Source organism: Epinephelus fuscoguttatus, linkage group LG19 (genome assembly GCF_011397635.1).
Source record: "Epinephelus fuscoguttatus linkage group LG19, E.fuscoguttatus.final_Chr_v1".
In the NCBI taxonomy this organism is placed as follows: Eukaryota; Metazoa; Chordata; class Actinopteri; order Perciformes; family Serranidae; genus Epinephelus; species Epinephelus fuscoguttatus.
The window spans coordinates 1,498,267-1,515,486 of NC_064770.1; the positions used below are offsets into that span (position 1 = coordinate 1,498,267).

General features: G+C 41.3%; 1 protein-coding gene across 9 annotated transcripts in view; it reads right to left on the reverse strand.

The window, feature by feature from the left end:
- Positions 1-17,220, reverse strand: part of mettl22 (methyltransferase 22, Kin17 lysine) — a 98,087-nt gene that overhangs the window by 34,303 nt on the left and 46,564 nt on the right. For all 9 annotated transcript variants that reach the window (XM_049560269.1, XM_049560275.1, XM_049560270.1 and 6 more), the window contains 3 exons: positions 13,329-13,382; positions 10,059-10,139; positions 3,308-3,410 (listed from right to left, as the gene is read on the reverse strand). In XM_049560269.1, the coding sequence (XP_049416226.1) occupies positions 3,308-3,410; positions 10,059-10,139; positions 13,329-13,382 (238 nt within the window). The remainder of the gene's footprint in view (positions 1-3,307; positions 3,411-10,058; positions 10,140-13,328; positions 13,383-17,220) is intronic.

Below are 17,220 nucleotides of genomic sequence, written 5' to 3' on the forward strand. Positions count from 1 at the left end.
AGGTTTGTTCTTGCAGCTGGCAGAAAGTAACATCAATAAAAGGCCTCAGAACTCATCAGGGAAAGAAGAAGTGTGTGGCAAAGAAAGGGCAGAGTAGCTGCACTGATCAGTACTTCTAAGAAGTCAGTCGAGTCAGTCAGATGAAGTCCAGCGACAGGCAGAAAACCACAGTTGGCAGGATATCAGTAACACTGCCACTGAGGAGGAGGTAGTAAGAGGGGATGCAGGTGACACTGAGGTCAGCGGGCCAGTCAGAGAGAGAATGATGGACCAAAAGGTTAGAGTTAGATGGCCTAGGGCAAATGACAGTAAAGAATGGGAGATAGTTAAAAAAGATTTGTCAGTAATCTAAAGCAGGCTTAGAGAAAATGCAATATAAAAGTTAGAAAAGATGAGAGATATAATTTACACATATGGTGCAGAGAGGTTTGGGTGCATGAGAGAAAGAGGGGTGAGAGGGTACAGTCAGGTAAGTGTAGGCGGAAAAGAGAAATAGAGAAGTTAGTTAAGGAAAGGAGACAGTTAAGAAAGCAGTGGAAAAAGGCTACAGAAGAAGAAAGGGAGGGAACTAATATTTTGCAAGAGGAGTTGGGAAGCAGGCTAGCAGCTCTTAGAAGGGCAGAGCATCTAAGGAAAATGAGGAGGAAGAAGGAATATGTAAGGACAGCTTTTTTCAGGGACCCTTTTAAGTTTGTTAAAGGATTGTTTAGCCAGGAAAAGGTTGGGCAGCTAAAAGCAACACGGCTAGAGGTTGAATAATATTTGAGAAATACATATTCAGATTTAGAGAAGAATAGGATAGTAGTTTTTCCACTGGATATCATTTAGGAGGGGTAAAGCATGAGATGGATGTCAGACCAGCTAGGTGGAAGGAAGTTCAGGAGGTGGTCAGGCGTGCAAAGGCTGCAAGGGCCTAATGGAGTCCCCTACTGGGTTTATAAAATTGCACCTGATATCCTTAAATTGTGGAAACAGCTAAGAATAGTTTGGGAGAAACAAATTATACCAAGAGCATGGCGTAGGGCAGGGGGTGTCCTCATTCCTAAGGAGAAGGAGTCTGTGGACCTTAGCCAATTCCGGATGATTTCTCTATTGAATGTAGAGGGGAAGATTTTCTTTAGTGTAGTAGCGCAGAGATTAGCTAGCTATTCAGAAAGGAATAGCTTAATAGATACTATGGTGCAGAAGGCAGGAATACCAGGTTAAGCAGGGTGTTTAGAGCATACTGGCATGATCTGGCACCAGATTCAGGCAGTGAAGATTAAAAAAAGGGACATGCATGTAATATTTTTAGATCTTGCAAATGCATTTGGCTCAGTACCACATAGCCTCATTTGGAGTGCGTTTGACTACTTCAAAGTGCCACAGGTAGTTGTTAACTTAATGAAAGCATATTTTCAGGATGTTAGGTTGTGTCTAAGTACGACAGGTTTCCCAACAGGTTGGCAGAGGCTAGAAATAGGTATTATGGCAGGGTGTACAATTTCTCCATTAGAATTTACTATGGCGACGGAAGTAATCATCATGACTTCCAAGTGGGTGGTAGGTGGGGAGAGATGGCAGAACGGGGTGCATCTTCCGTCAGTTAGGGCTTACATGGATGACATGACACTGGTGACCACATCAATACCATGTACAAAGAGGCTACTAGAGACGTTAAATAAGAACCTCAAGTGGGCCAGCATGAAAGATTAAGCCTAGTAAGTCGAGAAGCATGTCAATAAGTAGAGGGAAGTTAAGTGATAGGAAGTTTGTCATAGATGATGAGGAAATCCCAACAATTAGGGAAAAGTCAGTAAAGTAGGTGGAACAATGTGGAGTTGAATGATGAGGAACAGGTGGTGAAATTTAGAAAATATGTGGCTGAAGGATTGGATAGAATAGATAAATCAGAACTTCCAGGAAAGTTGAAGTTGTGGTGTTTGCAGTTTGGGCTATATCCTAGGTCAATGTGGCCACTGTCAGTTTATGAAATTCCAATATCCGTTGTGGAGAGAATTGATAGGTCAGTTAGCTCCTATATTAGAAAGTGGTTGGGCGTTCATAGGTGTCTAAGTAGTGTTGCATTGTATGGAAAAGAGATTCTTCAGCTGCCAGTATCTAGTTTAACAGAGGAATTTAAATGTACCAAGGTCAGGACAGAGCTGTTGTTATCTGGGAGTAAGGACGTGGTAGTTAGGAGTGTGGTTCCAAATCCAACCAAGGGGAGGAAATGGAACCCAAGATCAGCAGTTCAGGAGGCAGAGGCAGTTCTTAGGCATGCAGAGATTGTAGGTAATGTTCAGTTTGGCCAGAGAGGCCTGGGGCTTGGCTCAGGCAAACCGGTATGGAATAAAGCAGGTCCCAGAGATAAAAGAAAGCCGGTTGTGGAACAGATACGTAGACAGGAGGAGATATTAAGGGGTGCAAAGGTAGTGGCCAGGCTAAGCAGGGACAGTGGTTGAACTGGGAAAGTGTAGAGAAGAGGAAGCTTAGTTGGAGGGACCTGTGGAATATGGAGGAGAATTGTATTAGATTCCTGGTAGGGGCTACATACGATGTGTTACCAACCCCCAAGAACCTAAAACTGTGGGTAAATGAGGACCCATTATGCCCATTGTGTTCAGGTACCGCAACCTTAAAGCATATTTTGTCAGGCTGTAAAGTTAGCTTGTCACAAGGCTGGTATACATGGTGACATAACGTGGGTGTTGAAAAGTTTAGCTTTTGAAATAGAGTATGGTTAATGTGCGAGGAAAGGTAGTATCAGCACGGTCACTACCTGGAGGTCGCATAAATGGAGCCTGGGTTTGTTGAATGTGGCAGTGCTGTTTGGGCTGAGAAAGCCATGTGTAAGTAACATAAAGGAGGTTGTTAGGTTGGTGCGGGGAGCAGTGAGAGCTGGCATTAGGTGAGTGTCTCTGGGACGCCAGAGATCACTGTCTAGCCTCCTGGAGGTGTCATGGAACCAACTAGACGAAACACTGGTGAAAGGAGGTTCCCACCTGATGACCCCAAAGACGTGTTAGCTAACACTGCTCATTGGTCTGTATAGTTAAGCCTTGCCATAATAGCTTATCATAGGGCTTAGGAGGCTATTCACTGAGCGCTGATCCTTTCTCTAGAGCACAAATTTCTTGTGTTTATTTGAACTCAGTATACTCAGGTACGAGGTATTTTCATCAACCGAATGACATGATTATGACATTCCACAAGCAGTTGTGGAAATCTCACTAACCAAACACAACCGCAGTGTGGATGTTTTGTGCTAAACCATGGTTACCAGGACCAACATGCTTAAAGATACCTAGATGGCATTTCTCCTTACCTTTTCTCTATGGAGATGAAGATTGTGCAGGTGTGAGAAAAGCTACAGCAGAGTCGGTACAGTGTTCGGAAAAGGCCATCTGTCAGATCATCATCATAGCAAACTGGTGACACAAAAGAAAAAAAAAAGTTGAAATATGTAATCTGCTTATTTATCAGTCTGTGCATATGTATTCTATGTTTCTGCGATTGATGTTCCAGCTTTAAAAGTTTACATTAGAGCTGCGATATGCATTACTTGAACAGGATCCATTACAAATCCAATACTCAACTCTGCTATTGTAAGTACATGGCATTCATTTTGATAAGACACTCAGCTGGAGGGTCCACGTTGAAAGTCTATGCTCTCCCCAATGGAAGCCAAAACATCTCGATTGGCCCCTGGTGGAAGGCTGCAGTGAAGGTCATAAAGCCTCCATGCCTCCATGTCAGTAGTTGGCAGAGGTGGAAAAAGTACTGAAAAATTCTACTCAAGTAAAAGTACTTTACTTTGATGAATGTCTACTTAAGTACAAGTAAACAGGCAAGATCATTTCCGGGACTCTCAGAAAAGATCTTAATTGGAGATAACAAAAAAAGACTTGATTGGACAAGTCATATTTTCTCTTCAGATGCTCGAATGACATGAGAAGTCCTTTGTCAAAGCAGTCCTCCAAACGATGGATTCCTTTTTGATACCATATATCCAAAATCTTATTGTTTAGAGTCATGGGTATAAGTTCATTTTGTCTTTAAGGTGTTTTAGGTGACAGTCCCACTTTCGATCAAAGACTTTTGTGAACCTCATACCAAATTTTAATCAAATGCTTCAATATAGGGTTATCTTTCCTGTTGGCTACCGTTCTACAGTTATGCTTATAAATGAAGTCACTGTGTACCTTTTCTTTCAGGAGATGCAGCCCAATTTGTGTCCAAGAGGGGGGGCACTGCCCTCAAAAAAGGATGAGATAAATCTCATTTGAGCTGCTAAGTAGTAGCTTTTAAAACTGGGTAGTCGAAGTCCCCCTAATCCATAGTCCCATGTTAACTTCTCCATTGATATCCGGGGTGCCTTACAGTTCCATATGAATTGTCTGACATATTTATTAAGAGTTTTAAAAAAGGACTGTGGTAATGGAATGGGTAGGGATTGAAACAGATATTGCAGTAATGGTTGTACATTTATTTTAATACAATTAACTCTGCCAATCAGGGTGAGAGGCAAACCCATCCACCTACGTAAATCATCTTCAATCTTACTGAGCAATGGGAGGTAATTCAATTTATATAGGTTTTTGAGGTTGTCTACAATTATTCCAAGATATTTTATACCGTTAGAAGGCCGTCTGAATGAACTAGTACACTGGAGTTTGGAGTGATCAAAATTTGTCAATGGAATAATTTCTCTCTTTTCCCAATTCACCTTGTAACCTGAAATATTACCATAAGTATTTAATATAGTTTGTAATTTGGGAAGGGAATTGTCAGGATCTTTTAAGTATAAGATAACGTCATCCGCCAGGAGATTAATTTTATGAACTGTCTGACCACATGGAAGCCCTTTATATCAGGATCAGGCTGTATGATTACATCAGCTAAAGGCTCAATTGCCAAGACGAAAAGTCCTGGGGCCGGTTGCACCAACTGGTCTTTACTGCGCCTGGTCGTAACTCCTAAGACGGTCTTTGTTAAGACCAGTCTTAAGGAGTGGACTTATGCCGGTTGCACCAACAGGGCTTACACCTGGTCTTAGCTACGCTGGTTTAGCTGTGCGCGTCCATGTGAATGCCCCCGGAATGCCCCTCGCGGCCTGCCTAGAGGAGCGCGGTGACGTTAAATGATGCACCGCTGAATCACCCCGTGTGCTTGACAGATGACAATTGACAGTTGACAGCCCCCCTCATCTGTGTTGACAGTTTATTTACAGTTTAAGATTTGAAGAAAACACGAAGGATCAACGAAAAACTTTACCGACACTGAAATCAGAAAATTAATCAAGCTGTACAGCAAGCACAGAGACGTATCACAAATAAGAACAAACAGTCGGTATGGGCAGAGATAACGGGGCATATCAATACGTGTTCAGACTCTGGCTGCCTTCATACAGAGGCTGACATGAGGAAGAAGTGGAAAGATCTTCTCAGCAAGGCAAAAAAATACATCTCCAAAAAAAAATTATCCAACTGGCAGGGGTCCTCCCCGAAAACCTCAATTTACAGTGACATCATTGTTGACGTATTTGGGGAGGACTCCCCTGCCTGGTGGGAAGGCTGGTGGTAGTGCTGCGTTGCAGCCCAACACAAACTGTAAATCCGGTGACAGCTCTCTCATTAAGTTCAAACAGATCTCTCCTACCGAATTGAAACCTCTCAATCAGCTCCCCGTCATTATATAGGCTATGTCAAATTGCTTCTGTCCCTAATTACTCTCTCCTGTCTAAATGCCCGCTCGTATACACACGTGCCATAATAAAGTTGCGCTCTCTGTGCTCTAGAGCGCATGAGCGCAGCTTGATAATGACCTTACACCTGCTCTTGACTAGGTGTAAGATTTATGCCCGGTCTTAGTGAGAAGTCTTAAGCCCTGTTGGTGCAACCGGCATAACTATTAAGTCGGACTTATAACGCCAAGTTACGACCGACTTAGCTTAAGACCAGGCTTAAGACCAGTTGGTGCAACCGGCCCCAGGAGACAAAGGGCATCCCTGTCGGCTTGATCTACCTAAGGGAAACATAGATGAAACTTGTCCATTGGTGCTGATTTTTGCCCGTGCTTTTTGATAGAGAGTTTTTACCCAATTAATAAATAGTTGGTCAAATCCAAACTTGGCCAATAGGTTAGATACAGCCACTCTCACCTATCAAAGGCTTTCTCCACGTCTAAAGCCACTGTTATACTGGGCTCTGTTTCAAATTTTGTTAAATGAATAATATTAAAGAGCCTACATAAATTGTTAGCTGAGGAGTGTTTTGAAATAAAGCCACTCTGGTCTGGATTTATTAGTAGTGGGTTTAAAATGTACTTAAAGTAGAAGTTACTTAGTTACTTCCAATAACTTGATCGGGGTCACTCCTATGCAGTGCAAAAATGGTGCAGGGATCATAAATCCAATCCAGAAACTGGTTATTTTTCTATGATGAACCATAGAATTCAATCAAATTTAGGGCTGCGCAATATCATTAGAGCATCACCATCACAATGTGTTCTTGTGCAATAGTCACACTGTGAGACTTGCAGTATAAGTTGATTATATCAATATAATATTAGTCAAAGGCAACATGCCATACTTATTTTGCTGGTTAATACTTTAGGTTGTGAAGTTCTCAATTTCCAGGACAGTTTGATTGTAAAATGTATATTTCATGCAAATACAGCCTTTCCAAATCCCAAATGATGACTTCTTTCCAAACAGAGCTATTTAAGTTATTACAATACACTATTGCAATACATATCGCAGTATACAAAATCGTCGTCGCATTGTCAGTTTTGTCTAATATTGCGCAGCCCTCATTCATTTTGACTCACCAACACAACTGTTAGACTGATGATACACAGAGCAACTTTTTGAGCAATGTTGTTGGGCATTATTCTCAGGGATGCAAACAGGTGTATGGTCAAAAAAGAGAGAGCTTGTCGAAGTGAAATTCTCAATATTAAAATACACTAACACTAATTTGGATCCAAAACAGAACAACTCCATTGAGCAAGTGTTTCCCCTATATGCAACTAGCAGCGGTGGTGCTCCGCTGCTGAAATATGACCGCTGCTGCTGATTTATTTTTCTTTTTTTGGTCTTAGCTCTTTAGAAACTATCGTTATATTATTTGCCGCTACGGACGCTTCGTATCCAGGTCAATTCACACGCTAGTAAGTAAAGCATTTAAGAGGAGAGGAGAGGGCTCCGTCTTATCTCTTCATAAACTAAAGTTATATTATTTTGAGCGACAGACACTCCATATAATAACATATACTATTTATCGTGTTATACGGTGAAACGTTTCACTTTACAATGTGATGACTTATATTGTTTACACAATGGCATGTCATTTCTGTCTCTACATGGTCACACCTTTACAATCCTCCTCTGTATTGCGATGTGCGCACACACACACACACACAGACACAGGTGAGCACACAAGAGCACAGCTCGGGCCGCATTTTTCTGACCAACAATTATAAACGGCACTGTGCACACAGGGTTTTCTTCGTTTCGTTCGTTTCTTCATTCATTTCAACTGTGGCGTCTGCTTGTGCTGCTGCCGAAGCACTCCCACCCTTCTCCATCTCTCTCTCCAGTAACTTGCTGGCACCGGCCGCTTGTTCTGGGTCAATTCCACACGATGTTTTTCGAGATTCACCCTTTTGGTTTCCATTTAGCCGAAAACTTTTTTTTTTTTTTTTTTTTTTTTTTACTCAGTAACAGATGTGATCTCCAATGTAGCGAAGTACAATACTACAGTCAAAATGTACTTAAGTAAAAGTAAAATTACAGATTTCAAAAACTACTGAAAAACTTTCAAATTACACAAAAAAACCTACTCAATTACAGTAACATGAGTAAATGTAATTAGTTACTTCCCACCTCTGGTAGATGGGACATGGGCCAAACTAAAAACTTAAAGTAGACGTCACTAAGAAACAAGATCATATTTCTCCTGTTTTAGCTCCTCTGCACTGGCTCCCTGTAAAATCCAGAATTGAATTTAAAATCCTTCTCCTACTGTACAAAGCTTTAAATGGTCAGGCTCCATCATATCTTAGAGAGCTCATAGTGCCCTATTATCACACCAGAACACTGCGCTCTGAGAATGCAGGGTTACTCGTGGTCCCTAAAGTCTCACACAGAGCACCTTCTCTCCTTCTCTCTCTTCCTTGCTAACACTTATGTCCTGCATCTCGCTAACTTGGCTGTACTGCATGTCACTAACTCGGCTTCTTCTCCGGAGCCTTTGTGCTCCACTGTCTCGCAGGTTAACTCATATTGCAGCGGTGCCTGGATAGTGTGACATGTGTGGTTGTGCTGCTGCTGTGGTCCTGCCTGATGCCTCCTGCTGCTGTTATCATTAGTCATACTTCTACTGTTATTATATACACATGATTATTGTCACATATGTACACTATAAGATATTAATATATACTTTCAACATATTGTACCACAATAGCCATAATTATTATTATAATATTATTACTTTAATTAATGTTGTTGTAAGCTACTGTCATTACCGTCTGTCCTGCATCTCTCTCGGTCTCTGTCTCTCTTTCTGTCTCATTGTGTCATACGGATTACTGTTAATTTATCATGTTGATCTGTTCTGTACGACATCTATTGCACGTCTGTCCGTCCTGGAAGATGGATCCCTCCTTAGTTGCTCTTCCTGAGGTTTCTACCATTTTATTCCACCGTTAAAGGTTTTTTTGGGGGAGTTTTTCCTTATCCACTGCAAGGGTCCTAAGGACAGAGGGATGTCGTATGCTGTAAAGCCCTCTGAGGCAAATTGTGATTTGTGATATTGGGCTTTATAAATAAAATCGATTGATTGATTGATTGATTGATGAAATATATTCTGGCCAAAAATGGTTTCTGTCATTTTAGGTAGTTCTAATCACACTCCTGTATGTGCAAGTGTTCATTTTTCTGATAACATTGATTTAATTAGTTATTTGATACTATGAAAATGAGGTTTGATGTCAAGTTTGACAGCTGTGTTTGCCAATATGTGTACTCCATAGTCAGTGGCGTTGCTCGCAATTGGTATTGGTATAGTAACTTCTCTGTACAGCTAAAATCACAAATTAAAAAAAAATAAAATAAAATTCACCCCTCCAAACAATCTCTAAGGAGTCTATTATCAGACAAGCACAGAATACCATGTCTCAATAAACTAAAATACTTTACCCAGAGTTCCAGCTCTATCCCTTTGGTAGAAGATTCAGGGTTCCCCAGAGCAGACTGAACCCCTATAAACATTTATTTCTGCCCATGTCCATTAGGATTCTCCAAAAAGATGACCAAAAGTTGACTAAAATGTCATGAATTTTTGTTGACTAAAACTATTAAGGACAAAAATGACTAAAATGTGAATAAAACTAATAAGCATTTTTATCCCAAGACTAAGATTAAATTTAAATTAGCTTTTAAAATTAACAATGGATGTCACACACAATATGGATGGTGTGTTTCACCCTACACCACACACTCACATCCTGGAATAGAGGTACTCCCTGAGTAAGTAACTTCTAATCAGTATGCCATAAGAAAGGTTACTGTGAAGAAAACAGTTTACTGACGGGATTCCCAACAAATTCCTTCTCAGTGAAGAGATCTGAATGCATCCAGATTTATCCAGAGCTGTGGCACCTTCACAGGCAAACCTTCAGAGATTTGTTTAGTGTGATGACACAATAGAAAGTTAAAGGTGCTCTTTTCAGAGCATGGACTTCAGTTTTGCCCAGTGATGATCACCTGACCACACCAATCAATAACATCATAGCATACAACAAGCCAAGATTTTTCTTGAGATTTTTGCACCCAACTGCAAATTCATCCATTCATTTTCCATAACTACTTTTCATGTTAAGGGTTGCGGGGGGACTGGAGCCTATCCCAGCTGACATTGGGCAAGAGGCAGGGTACATCCTGTGTCATGGCAGGGTACATCCTGTGTCATGGCAGGGTACATCCTGTGTCATGGTTCTGTTTCAGCTTTTTAATGAAGCATGGTGTAAAGTTGTGCTGCATATCTTAGTTTCAACTCATCAACTCATTAACCTACCGTCAGCAGCGATGATAATCTTAGTGTTGTTGTAAATATCTGCTACTTCCTCCTCTGTCCAGCTAAACTCCATGTCAGCATCTACAAAGATCAGACAAATGAAAAAAAACATTTTCCACAGCTCAGATGGTGGTTGTTTTTTTGTTTTTGTTTTTTTGTAAAAATATGATGTAACAGTCAGTATGGTTTAACTGTTGTTTTAATGTGTCAGATACATATTTACTCAGCATTACATATCTGCTGCTGCTACATGCATAAACAGTAACAATCAGATTGGAGTCAATGTAAAGGAAAATCATCATCAGATCATTTACAGTATTGGAATATATTATTGGAAACTGCTGATGCCCTGTTTTACAATTCTTCAATGCTATTTGATGTGAGCTCCACTGCTTACCATGAGTGTCAGCTGCATCCCTCTCCTCTGTGCTCTGGGGTAGGGAGTGTGATGGTGGGACATCAATGATGAAATAATGAGCATAATTTGAGGTGAGATTTGAGTAAGCTTATAATTCTTGTAATCCAACTGAAAGGTGTTTATAAAAAAAAAGTTATTGCTCACTACCAAAAGCACCAGTAACACAGCTGGATTGAATGAATATAATGAGGTGGATCTATAAGTAATGTGTGATATGAGGCAATATTAAATGTGTGAGAGCCATCGGTATATATAATGATGTCTTTCACGTTTAATTTCTACAATTTGGCATCTATTCACCACCTCACCATCTGAGTCACCAATGTCCCCTGTCGCGAAAATGTTCCTACAAATTGCTCAGGGTTTCTGGACAGGTGCGTGCATTCCCCCATCAAGTTTGTTTTTTCACATCACAACTTTAGTGTGGGAAATGGCGAAGGCCTCGTTCAGACCTGATTTTGTGTGTAAGCAATGTTTATAAATGAGACACCAGGACTGAAATCCTATGGAATATAACTTTATAAATAAAATACAGTAATGACAAAGAAACAGTAATGGAAAACAAAAGGGGTCTTTATTTTACTGGTGTTGACATAAAGGTTACATATAGTGAGGCTCTATTTACTGGTAAAGTCTTAAGGGTCTGAGGAAAGATCAGGTTGGTGTAATTCCATGTTCTTCTTATCATAAAGAAATCCTATTGTCATGGTTATTTGTAGAATAAGTTGGATTAATTGTGTCAACATCACAAAAACTTAAGTGGTGGCTACAAAACATTGCAAAACAGAGAGTACCTGCACACTGAAATCATAGATCCAAGCAAGAGGAGTAGCAACATTGCGAAATTTCTTACTTTGTCTTTTTGAGGCCATGAGGAACAATGACTGGTGGTCCTTTGGTTTAGTTTCTGCATCTATTTGCTAACCTAAATGAACTGAGCTCAGTGTTAAAAACCAACACAGAGCACTCCAGCACTGTGGATAGCTAGCAATACAAGAGGAGGCTGGGCTCAGCTTCTGCCATCCTGGGGCAGGGGGGGCATGAAGTGAGTTCACATGGGTTTCAAGTAGACCCACATCTTTTCTCTGACATCAGACAGCAACCAAGGTACTCAGTATAAGTTGTGTCTTGTTTAGTAGCTGCTATAGATGTGAGGTTGTGGGTGAGGTGCTCCTGCTCCTTTTTTCATTGATTTGATCTATTCATTAGGGTCTGTAGAGTCGCTCTCACTTTGGCTCCTCCGCTGGGACCACTTTGCCCTTGGAGACCCTACCCTAACACAGGTCTCAGGATCAGAGGGACATGCAAACCCCTCCATCACATTAAGGTAGCAATTCTTGAAGAAGCCCTCGTTATCCCCAGTTTCCCTAATTATATGTATGTAACAATATGTAGCAACCCCACTTTTGTGATCTGCCATAGAAGGTGTTGTACTTATACTGCACCAATTTATTTTCATGTTCATTTGTATTGTACCACAATAGCTGTAATTATTACTATAATATTACTACTTAAATTAATGTTGTTGTAAGCTATTATCATTACTGTCTGTCCTGCATCTCTCTCTGTCTCTGTCTCTCTTTATGTATCATTTTGTCATATGGAATACTGTTAATTTATTATGCTGATCTGTTCTATACAACATCCATTGCATGTCTGTCCGTCCTGGAAGAGGGATCCCTCCTTAGTTGCTCTTCCTGAGGTTTCTACCATTTTTTCCCCATTAAAGGTTTTTTTGGGGAGTTTTTCCTTATCTGCTGTGAGGGTCCTAAGGACAAAGGGATGTCGTATGCTGTAAAGCCCTGTGAGGCAAATTGTGATTTGTGATTTTGGGCTTTATAAATAAAACTGAATTGAATTGAATTTTCAGGCAGATGGCCTTCCTATAAAAATATGCTGTGGTTCTTTTCCCTCCTCATTTTTGGTCATTACTCTACTCCTCTTGATTATTCAGCAACAGGAACATATAACCAGTGACAGCAAGATCTTAACACAAACATTAAGAAACAGTGCAGTCTAATCAGATCATCAAGTCCAAGTGAATGTTGGTGGCACATTTGAAAAAATTCTCTCAGGGCATTCTTAAGATAGTCACAGTCACGAGAATGGGACAGACTGACGTACGTATGGACACAAGTATGTACGGATGTAGGGACATATGGACGGACAAATGGATGGATGGACAAACAGAAAGACAATCCGACAGACAACATGGCTATCACCAGCACGGAGGCATAAAAAAGTATTTCCTTTTATGACTAATAGGGCATGTCACATGGTATTTTAGTAGTTTACTTTGTTGGCTTTGATTGATCAATTACAGTTTGTAAAAATTCTGAATAAGATCTCTTAAAATGGTGTGTGAGCTTCAGGTAATACTGAATGGATGCATGGAATATTAAAATCTTTACCTAACTAAATAGCTAACCACTGATATTGAATTTATAATTATGATTCAATTTGCATTTATGATGCTTTCAAATTCATGATGCCTCAATAGAGAGAAAGGCTGACTTTACTTGAGGGGTCACAAAGATGACTTATGCATAAACAACAAATAATTATTACAAGTGATTTCACAATTATGCCATTACTCATATGTTATTTATCAGTGAAGGAGGACCAGGTCACCACTTTATTTGAAGGGCCACAACATGATGAGGCCATGAAAAATAAATGCTTTGTTAACCATGACTACAACACTTGGAATTCAACAGAATTCATGTGCACTGCTGTGACTGGTCAGTTTTTTAGCCTGTCTCTTTAGCTGCAGACTGAACTATGAAGAAGGTCTCTAGGTTTTATACTGAAACAGATTGGTTTCAAAATAAGAAATTAAGTGTGTGTCTTACCTGTACAGAGGTCACACTGGAGCCAATCCAACTGTTTCACTCTCACATTACCACCTGATCATAGAGAAAAAAAAAAAAAAGACAGTACAAAAGTAGTGCCTTATTATCCCACCAGAACTCTGCGCTCTGAGAACGCAGGCTTACTCGTGGTCCCTAAAGTCTCCAAAAGTAGATCAGGAGCCAGAGCCTTCAGCTATCAGGCTCCTCTCCTGTGGAATCATCTTCCTGTTACGGTCCAGGAGGCAGACACCGTCTTCACATTTAAGACTAGACTTAAGACTTGGGGGGGGCTGGCTCAGGCTTGCCCTGTACCAGCCCCTAGTTAGGCTGACTTAGGCCTAGTCTGCCGGAGGACCCCCCTATAATACACCGGGCATCCTCTCTCTCTCTCTCTCTCTCTCTCTCGTATTCTATTACTGCATCTTGCTAACTCGGCCATTCTGGATGTCACTAACTCGGCTTCTTCTCCGGAGCCTTTGTGCTCCACTGTCTCTCAGATTAACTCATATCGCAGCGGTGCCTGGACAGCGTGATGTGTGTGGTTGTGCTGCTGTCGTGGTCCTGCCAGATGCCTCTTGCTGCTGCTGCCATCATTAGTCATTAGTCATACTTCTACTGTTATTATACACGACTATTGTCACACATGTATACTGCCAGATATTAATACATACTTTCAACATATTGTACCGCAGTAGCCAGAACTATAACTATAATATTATTACTTTCAATAATGTTGTAAGCTACTGTCATTACCTGCATCTCTCTCTCTCTCTCTCTCTCTCTCTCTCTCTCTTTCTCTGTCTCATTGTGTCATGTGGATTACTGTTAATTTGTTATGCTGATCTGTTCTGTACGACATCTATTGCACATCTGTCCGTCCTGGAAGAGGGATCCCTCCTTAGTTGCTCTTCCTGAGGTTTCTACCGGTTTTTTTCCCCGTTAAAGTGCGTTTTTTTGGGGAGTTTTTCCTTATCCGCTGTGAGGGTCATAAGGACAGAGGGATGTCGTATGCTGTAAAGCCCTGTGAGGCAAATTGTGATTTGTGATATTGGGCTTTATAAATAAAATTGAAAAACTGAAAAGGAGACTAAATTCCTACATATTATTTCTGGTCTAAAACAGTCCAAAATATCTGAAAACATGAACAACTCTCTTCCAAATCCCAAAACTGAAGTGCTAAAACTCAAATTGTTTCCAAGTACAACTTTCAAAGCACTAAAGATTATCCAATATCTTTCTAATTTTTGCTTGTTCCTTCGTACTGGACAGGTCTCTAAACAGCATATGCAGCATAATACGGTTGTCAAATGATTGCCAAATTTGTTCAAAGGATTGTGACAGTTATATGTAAACAAGACAAATATCAATTGCAATGCTTTTTCAACGTAGCGCAGTCATGTGTGTTACCAAGCTGACACTTTGTTGAACCACAGTATAAATAACTGTTTTTATTGTATTTCATCAGAGGTAATAGGTATTCTTCTTGAAAGGGTAGAAAAAATAGAAATAAAACACATAGATAAGCAATCAGTTTATTATGCAATTAAATGCATTTCTTCACTACTGTGAAATAAATAAACAGAATAAAAATGTTCCTCTAACAAGTAGACAGTTAAATAATTAAATATGCAATAGAAATAAAAAACTTCAATCGTTGTATCAACTGTGTCAAACTCATTTCTTGCTTAACAAAAGTGTTCTTTTATTTTGTGTCATTTGGATCCTTGACTACCTACCTACCTAACTACCTAACTACCTACCTACCTAGCTACCTAGCTACCTAGCTACCTACCTACTACAGGCAGACCCCAGGTGGTGAGAGTGGGCAGACAAGGGAGACAGTAAAGTCCTGGTGTCGGGACAAAAACCTACTTGTGAACATCAGCAAAAGTAAGGAAATGAATCTGCTAGTGGACTTTGGGAAGACGCAGCCAAGGAACTATGCCCCCCCTCAATACCAATGAGCCTCGGTAGAGATAGTTTTGAATACCTTGGTGTCCACATCATTGAGAGCCTGACCTGGGCATACTGACGCATACTGACTAGGTGGTGAGGGAGGCAAGGCAGAAACTGTTTCACCTCAGAGGCCTGAAGAAATTCTGGCAAACCTGTCAAATACTGAGGAATATCTACTCACTACACATGCTAAGAGGCAGAACCCCCGCAAAGCAGCCAGGCCAGACTCTGTCTCTCCGGGCATCTTGCTTGAAGCACTGCCCCTACCTGCTGTCTCCGGTGTTCACCCACATCTTCAACACCTCACTGGAGACATGCCATGTGCCAGCCTGCTTCAAGACCTCCACCATCATTCCCATCCCAAAAAGCCAAGGACCACAGGACTTAATGACTACAGACCCATTGCCCTGACCTCTGTGGTAATGAAGTCCTTTGAGCGTCTTGTGCTGTCACACCTCAAGGCCATCACCGACCCTCTCCTGGACCCTCTGCAGTTCGCCTACAGAGCCAACAGGTCTGTAGACGATGCTGTCAACATGGCTCTCCACTTCACCCTCCAGCATCTTCCCCAGGAATCTATGCCAGGAACCTGTTTGTGGACTTCAGCTCTGCCTTCAATACAATCATCGTGACTCTGCTACAGGACAAGCTCTCCCAGCTACTGCCAGTTCACAGACAACACCCTCATTGGACTCATCTCTGACGGGGATGAGTCATCCTACAAGTGGGAGATTGACCAGCTGGTGAAATGGTGCAGGCTGAACAACCTGGAGCTTAACTCACTTACGACAGTGGAGATGGTTGTAGACTTCAGGAAGAACCCAGCCCCTCCCACCCCCATCACCCTGTATGACTCCCCTGTCGACACTGTGGAGTCATTCCGCTTCCTGGGGACCACCATCACCCAGGACCTCAAGTGGGAGCTGAACATCAGCAAGATGGCACATCAGAGGATGTACTTCCTATGGCAGCTGAACAAGTTCAACCTGCCAAAGACAATGATGGGGCACTTGTATGCTGCCATCATTGAGTCCATCCTCACCTCCTCCATCACTATCTGGTACACTGCTGCCACTGCCAAGCACAAAAGCAGACCGCAGCGTATCATTCGCTCCGCCGAGAAGGTGATTGGCTGCAATCTGCCCTCCCTCCAGGACCTGTACGCCTCCAGGACTCTGAGGCGTGCAGGAAAGATTGTGGCTGATCCCTCCCACCCTGGACACAAACTCTTTGAGACTCTCCCCTCTGGCAGGAGGTTGCGGTCCATCAGGACCAAAACCTGACGCCACAAAAGCAGTTTCTTTCCATCTGCAGCTGGCCTCATCAACAAGACCAGAGACCCCCACCTACTCTGCCCCCAACCCCCCTATAACCAGCACACAGTTGGACATGTCTTCATCATCTTGGTCATTCACCTGTCATACACTGCATACAGTTAAACTTGCACAGCTGTACTTTGCACAACTGTTATTTGCACAGTTGGGCACCCTATTCATGTTTACAGTGTACATATTTTTAGTATTACTATTATTATTGTTATTTACACTCAGATTTTATATCTAATTGTTAATAGTTTTTCCTTTTTATACTTTTACTCTATGTTTTTATATATTTTATATTCTTTGTTATGCGCCAATACACCAAGCCAAATTCCTTGTATGTGAAAACCTACTTGGCAATAAAACCGATTCTGATTCTAATTCAGATTCAGATTCAGATTCTGCTACTGCCTGGTATAGAAACAGCCAGGGGTGGACTGGGACAAAAGTTGTCCCCAGCATTTTTGCCCAGACAGGCCCACCACAATCGATCACACAAATATAAGTTATATATATTATATGATACAAAGGTGCAGGTTTCTTTCAACATTTGAGGGAACGCATATTAAAGAGGGGTTCTGGGGCTCTTTGTTAAGCATCAAGCACTTAATTTTCTG